Source organism: Argopecten irradians, chromosome 3, assembly GCF_041381155.1.
Source record: "Argopecten irradians isolate NY chromosome 3, Ai_NY, whole genome shotgun sequence".
Lineage (NCBI taxonomy): Eukaryota > Metazoa > Mollusca > Bivalvia > Pectinida > Pectinidae > Argopecten > Argopecten irradians.
The window spans coordinates 51,442,225-51,460,674 of record NC_091136.1 but is presented as its reverse complement, the minus strand read 5'-3'; the positions used below and the strand labels follow the sequence as shown (position 1 = coordinate 51,460,674).

General features: G+C 36.5%; 1 protein-coding gene across 7 annotated transcripts in view; it reads right to left on the bottom strand.

Moving 5' to 3' along the window:
- The window catches only part of LOC138318978 (pleckstrin homology domain-containing family H member 1-like), a 177,249-nt gene that overhangs the window by 66,058 nt on the left and 92,741 nt on the right, over positions 1–18,450 (bottom strand). For all 7 annotated transcript variants that reach the window (XM_069261837.1, XM_069261834.1, XM_069261841.1 and 4 more), the window contains 16 exons: positions 15,975–16,060; positions 15,631–15,817; positions 15,249–15,388; positions 14,708–14,818; positions 13,960–14,046; positions 13,508–13,577; positions 12,994–13,082; positions 12,659–12,739; positions 12,230–12,397; positions 11,618–11,726; positions 11,285–11,397; positions 10,325–10,501; positions 7,452–7,672; positions 4,750–4,927; positions 4,291–4,446; positions 3,659–3,756 (listed from right to left, as the gene is read on the bottom strand). In XM_069261837.1, coding sequence (XP_069117938.1) covers positions 3,659–3,756; positions 4,291–4,446; positions 4,750–4,927; positions 7,452–7,672; positions 10,325–10,501; positions 11,285–11,397; positions 11,618–11,726; positions 12,230–12,397; positions 12,659–12,739; positions 12,994–13,082; positions 13,508–13,577; positions 13,960–14,046; positions 14,708–14,818; positions 15,249–15,388; positions 15,631–15,817; positions 15,975–16,060 — 2,071 coding nt within the window. The remainder of the gene's footprint in view (positions 1–3,658; positions 3,757–4,290; positions 4,447–4,749; positions 4,928–7,451; positions 7,673–10,324; positions 10,502–11,284; positions 11,398–11,617; positions 11,727–12,229; positions 12,398–12,658; positions 12,740–12,993; positions 13,083–13,507; positions 13,578–13,959; positions 14,047–14,707; positions 14,819–15,248; positions 15,389–15,630; positions 15,818–15,974; positions 16,061–18,450) is intronic.

Genomic DNA, 18,450 nt, shown 5'->3' with positions numbered 1-18,450 from the left:
GCCTAGTGATTATCTTGTTGACCGATCAGTCCCAAAAAACAATATGCACAACTAGGGCCGTAGGGGTACCTACATATGAAATTCGAGAATGATCCCTTCAGTACTTTCTAAGAAATAGTGGTAAATCAAAAACCAAGATGGCAGCCTGGCAGCCATCTTGTTGATCGATCAGTCCAAAAATGCAATATGCACAACTAGGGCCCCAGGGGAACCTACATATGAAATCTGTGGGAGATCCCTTTAGGACTTTCTAAGAAATAGTGGTAACAAACTTTAACTATCAAAATCCAAGATGGCAGCCTGTCGGCCATCTTGTTGACCGATCAGTCCCAAAATACAATATGCACAACTAGGGCCCTAGAGGTACCTACGTATGAAATTTGAGAGAGATCCCTTCAGTAATTTCTTAGATATAGCGGTAAAACACTTTAACTATCTAAATCCAACATTGCTGCTTGTCGGCCATTTTGTTGACCGATCAGTCACAAAATACAATATGCACAGCTAGGGCCCTAGGGGTACCTACATATGAAATTTGAGAGAGATCCCTTCAGTACTTTCTTAGCAATAGCGGTAACAAATTTTCACTATCAAAATTCAAGATGGCTGCTTGGTTGCCATTTTGTAATTCCACCGGTCCCAAAATCCAATATGCACAACTAGGGCCCTAGGGGAACCTACATATGGAATTTGAGAGAGATCCCTTCAGTACTTTCTTAGCAATAGCGGTAACAAACTTTCACTATCAAAATTCAAGATGGCTGCTTGGTGGCCATTTTGTAATTCGACCGGTCCCAAAATCCAATATGCACAATTAGGGCCCTAGGGGAACCTTCATATGAAATTTGAGAAAGATCCCTTCAGCCATTTCTGAGAAATAGTGGTAACAAACAAGAGATCCCAGAGGGATCTTTGCGCCCACCAAAGAATGATCTATGTCTGATAACAGAAAGAGGGATCTTTTCCCTGCTTTTCAAACTTTTACTACATGCTATATATGAAACTTGAGAAAGATCCTTTCAGTACTTTCTGAGATATGTAACAGTAATAAACTTCAATTATTAAAATCAAAGATGGCTACTAGTGGATCATCTTGCTGACCGATAAGTCCGAAAATGCACTAGACCCCTTCAGGAACCTGCACATGAAATTTGAGAAAGATCCCTTCAGTACTTTCTGAGAAATAGCGGTAACAAACTTTAACTATCAAAATCCAAGATGGCCGTCGGTCGGCTATCTTGTTGACCGATCGCTCCCAAAATGCAATATGCACAACTAGGGCCCTAGGGGAACCTACATGTGAAATTTGAGAAAGATCCCTTCAGTACTTTCTGAGAAATAGCGGTAACAAGAATTGTTAACGGACGGACGGACGGACGACGGACCACGGACGAAAGGCGATTTGAATAGCCCACCAACTGATGATGGTGGGCTAAAAATGTTAACGGATGGATCGACAGAAGCAATCTAAAAATTGAGTAAGATGGACATCCACAGCCCAAGCATTTTACAAAAATATTAAACTAATCTTTGAGAGAATCCTAGCAGTATTGTAGAAGTGTTGTATATTGTAAAGTCAATTAAGTTGAGATATACACAGATGTTTCCAGTATAGAATTTAGGCTAATAAAATTAAGAGGATACTATCACTATGAAAAGAAAATGTAACACTGTGGAAGAGGACTTTGAGTTTTTTGAGAGAGTAATATTTTATACCACCCTGAAATACCAACACAGACGAGAGTAGTGACTGGTGAACACACTTGAGTAGAGCGATAGAAGCCAGATTGCCCACACTATAACGCCTCTCCCCCAAACATTCCCACTTCTATCGATGCCAGACTCCTCCTGACAGGCTATTAAAGTCACATATTATATAACACACAAGCCTCTGACTATGACTGTGTTATGTCAATCTCTAATTATTTCATACTGTAAGAAGGGAAGTAACCCTCACAGAAATTTTCTGCACACAGCTGTTATTCCTATCCACTAAACATTTCTCTAAATATTAACCAATATAGAAAACATGAATGGTCCTGTTGTTGATGTATAGATTGTCATATATGTCCCACACACAGATCACCGTACTAACCTGTTTTTATAGAGCAGTCTAATGGTGTGTCCATTGTCATATATGTCCCACACACAGATCACCGTACTAACCTGTTTTTATAGAGCAGTCTAATGGTGTGTCCATTGTCATATATGTCCCACACACAGATCACCGTACTAACCTGTTTTTATAGAGCAGTCTAATGGTGTGTCCATTGTCATATATGTCCCACACACAGATCACCGTACTAACCTGTTTTTATAGAGCAGTCTAATGGTGTGTCATTGTCATATATGTCCCACACACAGATCACCGTACTAACCTGTTTTTTATAGAGCAGTCTAATGGTGTGTCCATTGTCTATAGTCCCACACACAGATCACCGTATAACCTGTTTTTATAGAGCAGTCTAATGGTGTGTCCATTGTCATATTGTCCACACACAGATCACCGATCTAACGTTTTTCTAATGGTGTGCCATTATATGTCCCACACACAGATCACCGTACTAACCTGTTTTTATAGAGCAGTCTAATGGTGTGTCCATTGTCATATATGTCCTACACACAGATCACCGTGTCCCTGTTTTTATAGAGCAGTCTAATGGTGTGTCCATTGTCATATATGTCCCACACACAGATCACCGTACTAACCTGTTTTTATAGAGCAGTCTAATGGTGTGTCCATTGTCATATATGTCCCACACACAGATCACCGTACTAACCTGTTTTTATAGAGCAGTCTAATGGTGTGTCCATTGTCATATATGTCCCACACACAGAGATCACCGTACTAACCTGTTTTTTATAGAGCAGTCTAATGGTGTGTCCATTGTCATATATGTCCCACACACAGATACCTACTAACCTTTTTTTATAGAGCAGTCTAATGGTGTGTCATTGCATATTCCCACACACACAACACCTAAAGTGTCATTATATGTCCCACACACAGATCACCGTACTAACCTGTTTTTATAGAGCAGTCTAATGGTGTGTCCATTGTCATATATGTCCCACACACAGATCACCGTACTAACCTGTTTTTATAGAGCAGTCTAATGGGTGTCCATTGTCATATATGTCCCACACACAGATCACCGTACAAACCTGTTTTTATAGAGCAGTCTAATGGTGTGTCCATTGTCATATATGTCCCACACACAGATCACCGTACTAACCTGTTTTTATAGAGCAGTCTAATGGTGTGTCCATTGTCATATATGTCCCACACACAGATCACCGTACTAACCTGTTTTTATAGAGCAGTCTAATGGTGTGTCCATTGTCATATATGTCCCACACACAGATCACCGTACTAACCTGTTTTTATAGAGCAGTCTAATGGTGTGTCCATTGTCATATATGTCCCACACACAGATCACCATACTAACCTGTTTTTATAGAGCAGTCTAATGGTGGTCCATTGTCATATATGTCCTACACACATCACCGTACTACCTGTTTTTATAGAGCAGTCTAATGGTGTGTCCATTGTCATATATGTCCCACACACAGATCACCGTACTAACCTGTTTTTATAGAGCAGTCTAATGGTGTGTCCATTGTCATATATGTCCCACACACAGATCACCGTACTAACCTGTTTTTATAGAGCAGTCTAATGGTGCGTCCATTGTCGTGTTTCCCTGAGACATATTCTCTATGACTTTGTTCCCATTTTGAAATAACATCACAGATCTGAAAGAAAGAAAAATAAAAACTCAAAATAAGTGTTATCATTTATCTAGAGTTAATTAGTATGTTCAAACACCACATCATGTGGTTTTTTATAAAAAAATTTTTTTGCAGAAAATGTTGTTTGTTCAGTTCTTACATTGACCGTGCATGGAAATTTTAATGTAAGGGAGACAACTCTTGAGTACTTCCAATCAAAATATAACAATCTCATTGGACTGTCTTAAACAGCCAAGGAAATACTTATGAAATCAGCCTAAACTCATAAAATTACCAAACACCATTTCTGCCAACCTACCGTTTCACTTTACAAACTAATAATTTGCCATTAGCAGCATTTTTTTGTGATTGCTGAATCTTGTCCAGATTAAAATTTCATCTGAAGCAAGGAATAACCCATATCGGATCACATCTAGTACACGGGTCAAGGGTTAAGGTTACAAGTAATGACCTGTTCAATGGAATATAAGATTAATTTACATTACATAATAATGGCTTGTATATTTTAGAGGAGGTAACGGAATTAGAGTTATTTACCTTGATAGAGGATTGGAGACAGTGTTCTATGTCGGAACTACATGGGTCGTCTGTACACAATGAGAATCCCGACTGACTTACATCACGGACACATATAGCCTTACTTAGGGTCAGCAGGAATTCCTGGACCGTAGTCGACCCGTCAAAACTCACCACCTAAGTAAAACGTGGAATCATTGACTCGTGTTAAACAAAAAATAAATGATATGTCAAAAAATTTATTAGATCAGTATGTGTGAAATATATTTATCTTTGATTAAACAATCTCCTTCAAAAAGGCAAAGTTGAATATGCATTCATATTCATTGGTTCTTTTATATCTTTTGCAGTTAAGATTCTTTAAAAAGTCATCCTGGATTGAAAATGTTCACTTGACTTATCCTTGAAGACATACAATGATAATAACACTTTAATGATGGGAGGTTAATATATGGTTTGATTAACCTGAGCAAGATGTACCTGGTATGTGTTATGTAAGAAGTGAACAGGAATACTGATTGGTTGAGAGTGATGGAAGGGATGTCGGAGTAGAATGGACATCACCTCCATACGCGAAGGTCGAACTTCTCGGATACCCTTCACGACGGTCCGCTCCAAAGCTCGCTGACAGAATATTGCATATTTCCCAATCTCAGACCTGTTCAAATGAAGTTTACTCCTTAAGAATTGATTCAAGCAAATTAAATAAACAATGTATTCAAATTAAACATGTTTCCCTTTTTATCGGGATTACTAATGTCTAATGTACTAAAGTGTTGTCATATGATCAAGTACTCTGTTTGAAATGATTAAGGCCCTATATTACTATGGTAATAATACAGGTAGACAATCAGCTTCATCTTGGATTTTTTCAGTAACAGAAAATGAATATTTTGTTTGTATTAACCTTTTGTTTGTGTTTCAGTTTAAAAGTTAGTTTCTTACTTATACCACCCCAAAGCCTCCCCAGCAAACATGCCAATGATTTCTGATTTTAAATTGAAAACAACAAAATGCTGGTCTATATCTTGAAAAAAGGGGCATATTACTAAGAAAAGAAAATGGGGAAGGGGTGGAGGGAATAGTTTAGGAGAAGTAGAGGTTCAATTGTTTGGCAACAAAGAAGCATTAACTCTGAAAAAGGAGGAGGTATCTTGTTCCAATATAGATTTCATCTGCCCTGTATAAGGATTTCCACTTATTTTTGTTGAAATCCCTTCAATTGTTTAGGAGGAGTAGTTTGATGATCATTGTATCTACAGACAGACAAACTGAAATCGGTACACCCCACACCCATTAGGGTATACCTATTGACTTACTTTTGGTCTGTGTTTCACTGTATTTATTTATTGACTAATGTTTGATCTGTGTTTCTCTGTATTTATTTAGTTTCTAACTTTTGGTTTGTGTTTCGCTGTATTTATTTATTGACTAACGCTTGGTTTGTGTTTTGCTGTATTTATCTATTGACTAATTTTTGGCTGTGTTTCGCTGTATCTATTTAGTAACTAACTTTTGATCTGTGTTTCACTGTATTTATTTATTGACTAACGTTTGGTTTGTGTTTCTCTGTATTTATTTAGTTTCTAACTTTTGATCTGTGTTTCACTGTATTTATTTATTGACTAACGTTTGGTTTGTGTTTCTCTGTATTTATTTAGTTTCTAACTTTTGGTCTGTGATTCGCTGTATTTATTTATTGACTAACGTTTGGTTTGTGTTTCTCTGTATTTATTTAGTTTCTAACTTTTGATCTGTGTTTCACTGTATTTATTTATTGACTAACGTTTGATCTGTGTTTCTCTGTATTTATTTAGTTTCTAACTTTTGGTCTGTGATTCGCTGTATTTATCTATTGACTAACGTTTGGTTTGTGTTTCTCTGTATTTATTTAGTTTCTAACTTTTGATCTGTGTTTCACTGTATTTATTTATTGACTAACGTTTGATCTGTGTTTCTCTGTATTTATTTAGTTTCTAACTTTTGGTCTGTGATTCGCTGTATTTATCTATTGACTAACGTTTGGTTTGTGTTTCACTGTATTTATTTATTGACTAACGTTTGGTTTGTGTTTCACTGTATTTATTTATTGACTAACGTTTGGTTTGTGTTTCTCTGTATTTATTTATTTTCTAACTTTTGGTCTGTGATTCGCTGTATTTATTTATTGACTAACGTTTGGTTTGTGTTTCACTGTATTTATTTATTGACTAACGTTTGGTTTGTGTTTCACTGTATTTATTTATTGACTAACGTTTGGTCTGTGTTTCGCTGTATTTATTTATTGACTAACATTTGGTTTGTGATTCGCTGTATTTATTTATTGACTAACTTTTGGTTTGTGTTTCGCTGTATTTATTTATTGACTAATTTTTGGTTGTGTTGCATTGTATTTATTTATTGACTAACGTTTGGTTTGTGTTTCGCTGTATTTATTTATTGACTAATTTTTGGTTGTGTTGCATTGTATTTATTTATTGACTTACATTTGGTTTGTGTTTTGCTGTATTTATTTATTGACTAACGTTTGGTTTGTGTTTCGCTGTATTTATTTATTGACTAATGTTTGGTTATTGTTTCACTGTATTTATTTATTGACTAATTTTTGGTTTGTGTTTTGCTGTATTTATTTAGTAACTAACTTTTGATCTGTGTTTCACTTTATCTATCTATTGACTAACTTTTGATCTAGGTTTCGCTGTATTTATTTATTGACTAATATTTGGTTGTGTTGCATTGTATTTATTTAGTAACTAACTTTTGATCTGTGTTTCGCTGTATTTATCTATTGACTAATTTTTGGTTGTGTTTCGCTATATTTATTTAGTAACTATTTTTTGATCTGTGTTTCGCTGTATTTATCTATTGACTAATTTTTGGCTGTGTTTCGCTGTATCTATTTAGTAACTAACTTTTGATCTGTGTTTCGCTGTATTTATCTATTGACTAATTTTTGGTTGTGTTTCGCTGTATTTATTTAGTAACTAACTTTTGGTCTGTGTTTCGCTGTATTTATCTATTGACTAATTTTTGGTTGTGTTTCGCTGTATTTATATAGTAACTAACGTTTGGTTTGTGTTTCGCTGTATTTATTTATTGACTAATGTTTGGTTATTGTTTCGCTGTATTTGTTTATTGACTAATTTTTGGTTGTGTTTCGCTGTATTTATTTAGTAACTAACTTTTGATCTGTGTTTCGCTGTAAGTGGACCTTGAGGTGCCACATGATGCTCTGTTTAGGCAGGAAGAGAGACACACACATAGCGAGGAGCTGCCAGCCCTGTAGGAAGACATGGTGAGCAGGGTTCATTTTGGAGTCAGAGAGGTCCACCACGGAGTTGGTGGGTGAGGTAGGTGTAGCGTGGCACAGGTACCAGGAATGCTTGCCACACAGGAGTAAATTCTGAAACAAACATTTGTAATTCAGATGTAAGTATAGAAAAACAATATACAGGAGTAAATTCTAAAATGGTAACAATTTATATATTGGAATAGTGAAACAATTGACCGATCACCAGGTAGTATGTCGCTACACCTCATGTTGTCACATGCACATGGATACAAATTCAATGTCGAAGCAACGTCGTAGCATAGCTAGACCATTCAAAATACTAGTCATGTGCAGTACCTTGACAGTTTGATTGACAGCTGTCGGTCCGTCAATACTGAAATGTGATCAACTCATTAATAAATGTGATTATTTGATTAATTCTGTTAAAGATAAAAACAAAGCTGGTGTCCAGAACCTGACCTACATACCGTTCAGTATTGAAACTGGCCAACACCTGTGTACATACCTCAAACAGACAAAAGTTACTTACTACATAACCTAACAAATCACCACAACAACCCTACCTTATGGTATCTATAGCAAAACTTTAATCTACGCTAAACATGTTTGTTTGGTTTGGTTTTTTCCTTTAATAAATTATTAAGATTTCAGCTGATCAATAAATAACTAAGATTTCAAAACCATTAAAAACAAATTGGAGTGATCTTCTGTTTTGCAATTACAGCTGTGTTAGAAGGAGACAGTGTATAATTAGGATTTATGGCTTCGTTGCAAAAGCATTTAAACCTTCACAGATTTCTCAATTAGAAAGGTTTTAAAATAAAGTATTTGTTTTATAAATTTAAAACAAGACATTTCATGGGTTTTTTCTAATTGCTATTGCTATTTTTTATTCAATTAAAGATCCATCATCATTTTCTCATAAATTTCAAGAAATCAACTATGATACTAAGATAATATTGGCATTGTGATGTTGATAGGACATCGACTGTTATACGTCTCTGCCTCACCCACTTCCCTCGAGTATTGGCGGCGGATCAGCAGGCCAATGCCTTAGCTAACATACTCAACATCAATTAGCCTTCATCCCCTGGTGGCCTCTCATGTGTAAGATGTAGTAATTAAAATAAATATGGTAATTCTACAAATGGAAATGTCACATTTCCTTAGCACATTTTGCCCCTCGTAGGAGAGCAACCTGTGAAGATAGCGTGATTTCTTCACGTCAAATAAAGGATGAAAATGCACGGTCACAAAGTCTGGTTCTAGCTATGAAATCCCTGTACAAATCAATGTGATTGGCGACTGATTGAAATAGACGGCTGACTCGCATGAAAGCTCATTACCTAATCCGTTACAACTGTACTTTATAAAACTCAGGCAGACAATAGGCCTATAATATGTTGTGTAAGCAGTTAAAGGTGTCTCATTGTTTCAGGAGCGGTTTAATTCCTTTTAACATCAAACCGACTCATTTGCGGAAGAGAGAGCGCAAGTGATGAATGTTTCATGTGGAGTTTCATTAGAGTTGACAAACCATTCTGTCACAACAATGACACGGAATGCTGCCACTTTGCACTGTGCAGTTACAGTCTAGTGACAACAAGCAGACGGTCACATGGTTTGACAAATAAGAGCAGACAGTCACATGGTTTGACAAATAAGAGCAGACGGTCACATGGTTTGACAAAAAGGAGCAGACGGTCACATTTTTATACTGAACAGGCAATCAGATTTCATATAGAGTAGACAGCAATGCTATGATATTGAGTAAACAACCACTTTCTGAGACTTGAAAATCAGACATATTGATATGCTGAAGGCCAGAAGATTTCTGGTGTGATGGGATGATCAGACGATCACATTTTGATACAGGACTTTCGTAGAGAATGTATTATACTCATCATTGTTGTCCAAAATTATACTCTGATCTGTAACGTAGCTAGTTTACACTAGTTCCCGCGCCACGGCCCGTTTAGCACCGTGACAAGTGGTGACGGACAACGTGAAAACGCAGAAGGACGTGATAACAAAATGAGCGGTCAATTAGGATATGCCAATTTAAACTGTCAAATGCCACGGAGTCACGTACAATGGACGCAAGGCGTAAAAAAGGATACTTAAAAATAACATGCGTTCGAGGCGTACAAAATTCCACGTCCGTGTGAACGGCAGCAACACTTCAAATTCACAGGATTTCAGTTTGGACGTCGTTGCTTTTTTCCCGTTTTATACTCTAGCGTTAAAGATACCTTACGTGTAAGCAATTGTCTAGGTATTAATCTTGTTAAACATCAACATTAACCATCAAATCATCCAAAGATGTGAAAGAGATAAGTGAAACCTAACAGAAAAAAATATTTGCATAGAAACAACTTGGCTATTATATATTTATACCAATATAGTTAAGACTTTCTTTTCTCTTAACATATTTTGTAATTAAAACCTGTTTGAAATGACTAATTCGTAAAACACCGTGGCAAAACTTCACAAGACCTAACTCAACTTGAATACAGAGACAAAAATAGCCAAAATTCCATGGCGCACCACGTTTCGGGCAAACGGGACTAACGTGGTCGCCGGGAACATAGTGTAAACCTAGCATAAGAGAGAAAATAGAAAAAAGAAATATTCACTTTGTATTTTTAGGAGGAAATTAGAAATGGAAACATTTACTTTTGCAATTTTAAAAGAAGAATAGAAATGGAATGTAGGGGAGGAAAAAGAAAGAACATAACATATTTTTTGGGAGGTTACATTTACCTGCATGGTAGTTTTGTGTTGTATAGGGTGGGGAGTTGTCTGTTTGATGAGCTGGCAGTACAGTTCGTTCTGAAGCTGGGGGTGGCTGACACACAGCTCCAGTATACTCTGGGCTAGCTCCACATGGAAATCCAGCTTGGAGGTATCAATTTGGCAATAAATAAACTGTACAATCCACTGAAATGAAAAGTAGTATCCACTTGAAAATGAATGAATTGTGCAACAACAAGAACACCAATCCAAACAACACAACTGAGATGAAAACATACAATATACATTAAGGATAGTGACATAGAAAAATAGTCTATATCTGCCAAAGTGCATGACTCCAAAATCACTTCTATCCATGGCTATTTCTTCAAAACCTATGGATGTCCCCTGTAAACTAGAATTGTAAGGCAATGGCTATCTAATACTGCCTGCTATCCCCTTATTTGAGACAATGTCAACCAAATTTTCCTTCATTATTTTCCATGGTATCTGTTATTGAAGGATTTGATGTGTAAATAGACATTCATGCATTATAGCAAATTTACCAAGTTTGAACAAGATTATTCCAATAACCTGTGTAATGTTATCTGGTTACCATTGCAAACCAGATTTTGGTAAAGGAAACCTGCATGTACATCTATACACATGGTCCCCAACATTTCATTGGAATCGATCTTTACCTACAGACAGACAGACAGATAGCCAAGTGATTCCAGTATATCACCCTAACTTTGGGGATCGGGGTCGTATAGTAAGACCTAGAGCTAGGGTAGATGATTTACTGGAATATTAAACCTTTATAAAGCCAGCTTTCTTTACAGAGTTTGATGCTAAACAGACAAGGGAAGTTCTAACAATTCAATGTTCACATACTTAGATGCTTTACTTACTCTCAGCAAGTTCTGCTTTATATCAAACAAATATCAATGGTGCATGCTTTAGAATACTATTGCAGAATTGTAAACTTACCTTGAACATTTCAGCTGCCTTACGTTCGAGATCTTCTGAGGGTAGGGTTGTGAGGGGCTTTGTGATTGGTTCTTTACAATGAAGCATCATGGGATGTTTCCAATAAACGGAATCTGTAAAACAGAAATGAAAGTTTCTGATTAATCCTGAATAATATTGTAAAGAAAGCAACATTCAAATGAGATAACAATTACATTTTTGACCAGTCTATGTTCTTCCTTTTCCTGTAATGGTACCTTTAATCTAATGCCAGTTTATATAGCATTCAAAACATTTTGTTTAGCTCAATATGTGTCTCAAATAGAAATGCTTATAACCATGTCAAAAACTTACTATTGTCACCTTCCACCTCGATGACCTTGGCTATGAGTTGTTCATACTCGGTTCCCACATTACCCATCCCCCCTCCTGCTGCCACTGTAAGGTGGTACAGCCACGAGTCCTAAAACGTTAAAGGTTAAAGTTAAGAAAAATGAACATTGATTAACTTGTACAAAACAGCTACATAATTTCTATGATAGACTGAACAATCTTAAATTTTGGCTAAGCCAATCAGAAATGGTGTCTCTCTTCAGCAATGATTGGCCAATTACTTAAACCAAACAAAAATTGGGTCACATAATCTTCAGAAAGTTATAAGTTATTGGCCAATTAAGTCAAAACTTACATGCTTCATCCATGATTTCTGTCGCGTGGCATCATCAGTTCAATCAATATATCATTAAGAGATGGATTAAGACTTCAGAATATTTTCTTTTTCTTGATTTTAAACATGATTTCTTTTTTAATGTTATAAATTGTTGACAAAAACATTTTGGACACAAATTTTCCTCTCGATTCAGCTAAATATAAGCTCCTTTGTAAATGACCTTTTCCATATTTATTATTTTTCTTCTTTTAGTGAATTAACAAATAAGAAATAGGCAGGTAGGTAACGTCATTTACCTTTTCATGTTTACTAGGCACTATAAGGTAGGTTGGTCCCTGGTTTGGCGGCCATACTGCCACCACATGTTTCGGTGTCATGGTGACCTCACACTCCTCGTCGGAGTCCCCCGAGTTATCTACATCCTCTATCTTAGCACTTTGGAGGTTGATCTGACCGATCGGTGTCTGTCAAGAACAATGTATATAGAGGATATACATATTAATACTCACCAGTTAAATGGGTAGCAGTAGGATGTATGTGAGAAATCTGCTAGAGTAATCAAACTGCTTCAAGCAAAAGGTGGCTGTTTCATTCCACCAAAATAATAGCATTCTAGTCATTCTCAGTTTATGTTAAGATAAGTATTTTTATTCTTATTTTGAGTAAGCACTTGATTAAATCTGTTCCCTTACCATATGTGTTTTTTCTAATGTCATGTTACTGACCTTGTCCTTGGCCGTTCTGTAGTAGAGGAAGTAGTGCCCCAGGAGGACACACCAACACTTCCGTGTGGCACCATGTTTCACCTATAAATACACACTCTTAAATTAGGGATGATATATTTAACATGTGATACCTTATGTATTCATGTATCTCTCAACATTATATAATACCAACTGAATTTTTATCACAGGTTTATAAACATATGTAATATGAAACAAGATAAGTTGTCACTTTCTAGTTACAATAATAGTACATCTAAACACTCCACACTATCAACAGTGTCTCTTATGAAGCTTGATAAAGTGTTGTACATGTTACACCATTACTTGATGTTTACCTTGGTAAGCCAGCCCCTGACCACAGCCTTAGTCTCCATATGGTCAAGGAGATAACTGGTTGCCTGGCGTTTCAGAAACTTTCGCAAAACTAGACAATGTAAAAACAGTAAAGTTTATAAGAAACATTAACTTTTATGACATATAATACAGTACGTTTACCAACTGATTATTGGAAATTCTGTTCGTAGAAATGTAAAACTGCTTATGATAAGAGTGATGGTAGAGTAATGAAGAAATATATCTGTACAATGAAGTTGATTTTAATCATAAGACAATAATACAAAGCTTAGACAATAAGGCATATTACAGTGATTATCAACATCTACTTCAAAAGCAAATGTAGGTAATGATTTTTTCTTCTTTGAGAAATACACTTATCTCAGATATTAAGCTGTTCTAGGCAATGCCTTAGCTGACTTGTACATTCAAGTATAAAGGTAACTCATCAGATACTGTCTTGGAAGAATTACATGTATCATGAAATATCCAACAATTAGAGGAGTGTACTCTTACTTTTGATCCACTTCTCTGTTTCAGCTTGTGAATCTGCTGTAAAGTAGTAGGTCCTCTTGGAGTTGGTTATCTAAAAGAAAGATTAATGCATTTCTATAGCCAAATGGAAGAGCGTTCCTAGTATTATTGATATACCATACCTGAATTATTATTATACTTGAAATATTCATTGGATCAGAATTATCTCCCCTAGCTGATAAAATACATTTACTGTAATAATAAGCTGATCACAATTATCTCCCCTGAATAAAGGTTTGTGCTGTCATATTCATTGGATCATAATTATCTCCCCTGAATAAAATCTTGTGCTGTCATACTCATTTGATCAGAATGATCTCCCCTGATCAAGACGTGTGCTGTCATACTCATTTGGTCAGAATTATCTCCTTTGATATAATACAGACTCAAACTGTTTTACATGGCCAGTATACAGGTAAACCTGCAGAACTTACTTCGAAAGTGAGTTCTCCCTTGACGTGGGAGATGCGAGTTTGTTCATCAAGTTTTAGGGTTCCTTGGGGTTTACGTAACACATCATGCTGAAACATACCAATGATTGATAAGATAGCAAATCATCACCACCATGCCATAGTCATCATATCAAACAAAAGTCAAACCCCTACTACAATTAACCAGCTCTCCTTATTGTCAATACAGTGTTACAGCTTTAATAATCAAGATGTACTAATTGACTTCCATCTATATATGTTACTGATATACAATGGAGTACCTGGTCGTATTCTCTTGGTATTTCTTAGTCTTCTTACATCTTTACAATTATTTTTTGCCTCCATTAAGTTAGTTTAGAGTGTGGACTAAGGATGAATGAGATCAGGAGTCTATGTTGCTTCCAAGACAGTTCCTCTACAAGACATGTCTCATACCATTTACCTACAGTCGACATACCTGTGACTTGTAGTAGATGATGTGAACCATTTACCTACAGTCGACATACCTGTGACTTGCAGTAGATGATGTGAAACATTTACCTACAGTCGACATACCTGTGACTTGTAGTAGATGATGTGAACCATTTACCTACAGTCGACATACCTGTGACTTGCAGTAGATGATGTGAAACATTTACCTACAGTCGACATACCTGTGACTTGTAGTAGATGATGTGAACCATTTACCTACAGTCGACATACCTGTGACTTGCAGTAGATGATGTGAAACATTTACCTACAGTCGACATACCTGTGACTTGTAGTAGATGAGATCGCCATTCCTCAGTACAAACCACCGCCTTTTCCACATTTTCACCTTACCTCCCAGTTTGGACAGGTAACCAAATTTCTCTAGAGTATCCTACAAGTACACAATTTATCAATTAATATGTTTACAATATTTATGAGGTAACAAGAATGTCAAGATTCTTTCTCGTCTTGTTATCAACTTTTTTAAGAGCAAACAAAAATAGGAAAAAAATTTAGGTACATATATTTTCATGGATAACTTAATTGTCTTTACTCTGAACTTGTTTTGTGCAACTTCCCAGAAGGAGTCTTAAAACTGTCAAAATACCAAAATACTGTAAGGTTTCAATAATATGCATATCAGAGTTGTTAAGAGTTATTATGAGAACATACATGTTTTTTATTGTGTGTGGCATATTGGAGAATGTACATATTTTTGATTGTCTGTGGCATATTTGAGGACTTACATGTTTTTGATTGTCTGTGGTGTATTTGAGCACCTGCATGTTTTTTTATGATCTGTGGCGTGTTTGAGGACTTACATGTTTTTGATTGTCTGTGGCGTATTTGAGGAGTTTCTGTTCAGGTTCTGAGTTTTCCGAGTCACTTTTACTTGAGGTCTCATCTGGAGGGTCTGCATAGTCACATGATGTTTCTGAGGCTGCGGAATGGCAGGACACACCTGAAGTAGACACATAGAAAGTATTAACAACAGTGAAAAATATGTAGCTAATTGGTTGAGTAAATCAGTGTAATAAATAGTTCATTAAAATCTTTTTGAGGCTCCAAATCTGCTTGGCAATTTAAGTTCTCAAACCTTTTGGTATCTTCTGAGGTGTCTTACTAATTTAGATTAATATTCCCTTTTGGCCCCTGATGTGTCTTTCTACTTTGGACTAGTACATTATTGTATTTTGTCCTTACCCCTTTTGGTGGCCCCTGAGCTGCTCTGCTGCTGTTTGGATATGTTGCGGTCTGTGATTGGACTAGCTGCTGAGGCACTGAGATCTGATTGGTCAATGATCCCGGATGGGAGTGGTCCCTCTTCATTGTCAGAGGATTCAGATGATGACTCCCCTGTAAATGGTGTGCTGCGGATCTGTGCTGCTTTCTGAGTTCACAAAACAAAACTAAATCAAAGTCACAGAACTACATATCTGAGTATAAAAGATTATTACAAACTCAACATTCAATATTGTTGTTAGAAAGGTATGATGACTCATTGTTTTTAAAAACAAGGAATCTTACATGTTCATATATATACTGACCCCTTTGAGTGTGGCAAACACAGGTACACTTAAGTCCTGGTATAGTTGGTCTAATGCAGTAACTTCATGGCCTGGACTCCGGGAAGCTGAAGGATAAAATATTGTTAAACATATATGTAACATACACTTAAGGATGTACTCCTCTGAGAAGTCAAAATTTTCTTGTATTTAAACTTTTTTTCTCATATAGATTTTTGGAAAGAGGATTTCATACCATGAAAGAAAATGAAAGAAAAAACATATGTCCGTGTGTGCGTTTTTGAGCTACTGTCAATCAAGATACCTAGTTGACAAAATATTAGATTTTATAGGAATTTTGCCGTTTTGACCATACACATGAGAGATTAAAACCATAACTTCCTAATGAGGTGTTTGATATGTATTAATGTTTGTAGAATTTATTTTCCAGTAGTCTTCTTTTAAAATATACCAGTTTTGATTAATAAGACTAATACTTTTTCTCAGAATAACAACATATATGCTACCCCTACCCCTTAATTTTGAGATACAAAATGCACCATTTTCAGTTCTGGTATTAAACTTTTGTTTATATTTTGCATATAAATAGGGAAAGGGTTGTTCTTTCAATATCATGCAGAAAAATGGGGGTATCCTTGTGCTTACTTTTTTGCCCCACTTAAATATTTGTTATTTTTCAGTATTTTAGAGTAAAAAAAAAGTGCTCAAATTACCATTAAATAAAAAATAAAGTGAATAAAGTGAATCATTTAACACATTAAATAAATGCTCAATATTTTGATAACCACGAATCAAGTAAAGATTTACAGCAAAAATTAGCTCGAAACAGCTAAAAATGCTGGTGCAGTGATGATTTAAGTAAAAGCAATTTCAGTAAAAAATGGTAAAACTTTAGCTCTACTCAAAGTGAAAAAAGACATAATTTCAAAATGGCTGCCAAATAGGCCATTTCTTAAAATCCCCATATAAAAAAATCTGCTAAAGTTAGAGTTGTAATTTTTTGACAAAATTTGCAACTGGCAACTTGCTACAGATATTGATGAATTGTATTTGAAAATCTCATAAGTTCTTTGATTTTTGTTGAAACGAGACTTCAACGGGACTGAAACCTCAGAAGAATACGTCCTTAATACATACCTGTAGATACATGTACTGGAGGCTGGCATGACCTTGTACTTATAGTTACATGTACTGGAGGTCCGCTAACCTTGTATCTGTAGTTACATGTACTGGGAGTTGGTGTGTTCTTGTACCTGTAGTTACATGTACTGGGTGTCAGTGTGACCTTGTACCTGTAGTTACATGTACTGGAGGTCAGTGTGACCTTGTACTTATAGTTACATGTACTGGAGGTCAGTGTGACCTTGTATCTGTAGGTACATGTACTGGGTGTCAGTGTGACCTTGTACCTGTAGGTACATGTACTGGAGGTCAGTGTGACCTTGTACCTGTAGTTACATGTACTGGGTGTCAGTGTGACCTTGTACCTGTAGTTACATGTACTGGGTGTCAGTGTGACCTTGTACCTGTAGTTACATGTACTGGAGGTCAGTGTGACCTTGTACTTATAGTTACATGTACTGGAGGTCCGCATGACCTTGTATCTGTAGTTACATGTACTGGGGGTTGGTGTGACCTTGTATCTGTAGTTACATGTACTGGGGGTAGGTGTGACCTTGTATCTGTAGTTACATGTACTTGAGGTCAGTGTGACCTTGTACTTAAAGTTACATGTACTGGAGGTCAGTGTGACCTAGTATCTGTAGGTACATGTACTGGGTGTCAGTGCGACCTTGTACCTGTAGGTACATGTACTGGAGGTCAGTGTGACCTTGTACCTGTAGTTACATGTACTGGGTGTCAGTGTGACCTTGTACCTGTAGTTACATGTACTGGGTGTCAGTGTGACCTTGTACCTGTAGTTACATGTACTGGAGGTCAGTGTGACCTTGTACTTATAGTTGCATGTACTGGAGGTCCGCATGACCTTGTATCTGTAGTTACATGTACTGGGGATTGGTGTGACCTTGTATCTGTAGTTACATGTCCTGAGGTTAGTGTGACCTTGTACTTGTAGTTACATGTACTGGAGGTCAGTGTGACCTTGTACCTGTAGTTACATGTACAGGAGGTCAGTGTGACCTTGTATCTGTAGTTACATGTACTGGGAGTTGGTGTGTTTGTGACCTTGTACCTGTAGTTACATGTACTGGAGGTCAGTGTGACCTTGTACCTGTAGTTACATGTACTGGAGGTCAGTGTGACCTTGTATCTGTAGTTACATGTACTGGGAGTTGGTGTGATGTTGTACCTGTAGTTACATGTACTGGAGGTCAGTGTGACCTTGTATCTGTAGTTACATGTACTGGGAGTTGGTGTGACCTTGTATCTGTAGTTACATGTACTGGAGGTCCGCTAACCTTGTATCCGTAGTTACATGTACTGGAGGTCAGTGTGACCTTGTATCTGTAGTTACATGTACTGGAGGTCCGCTAAC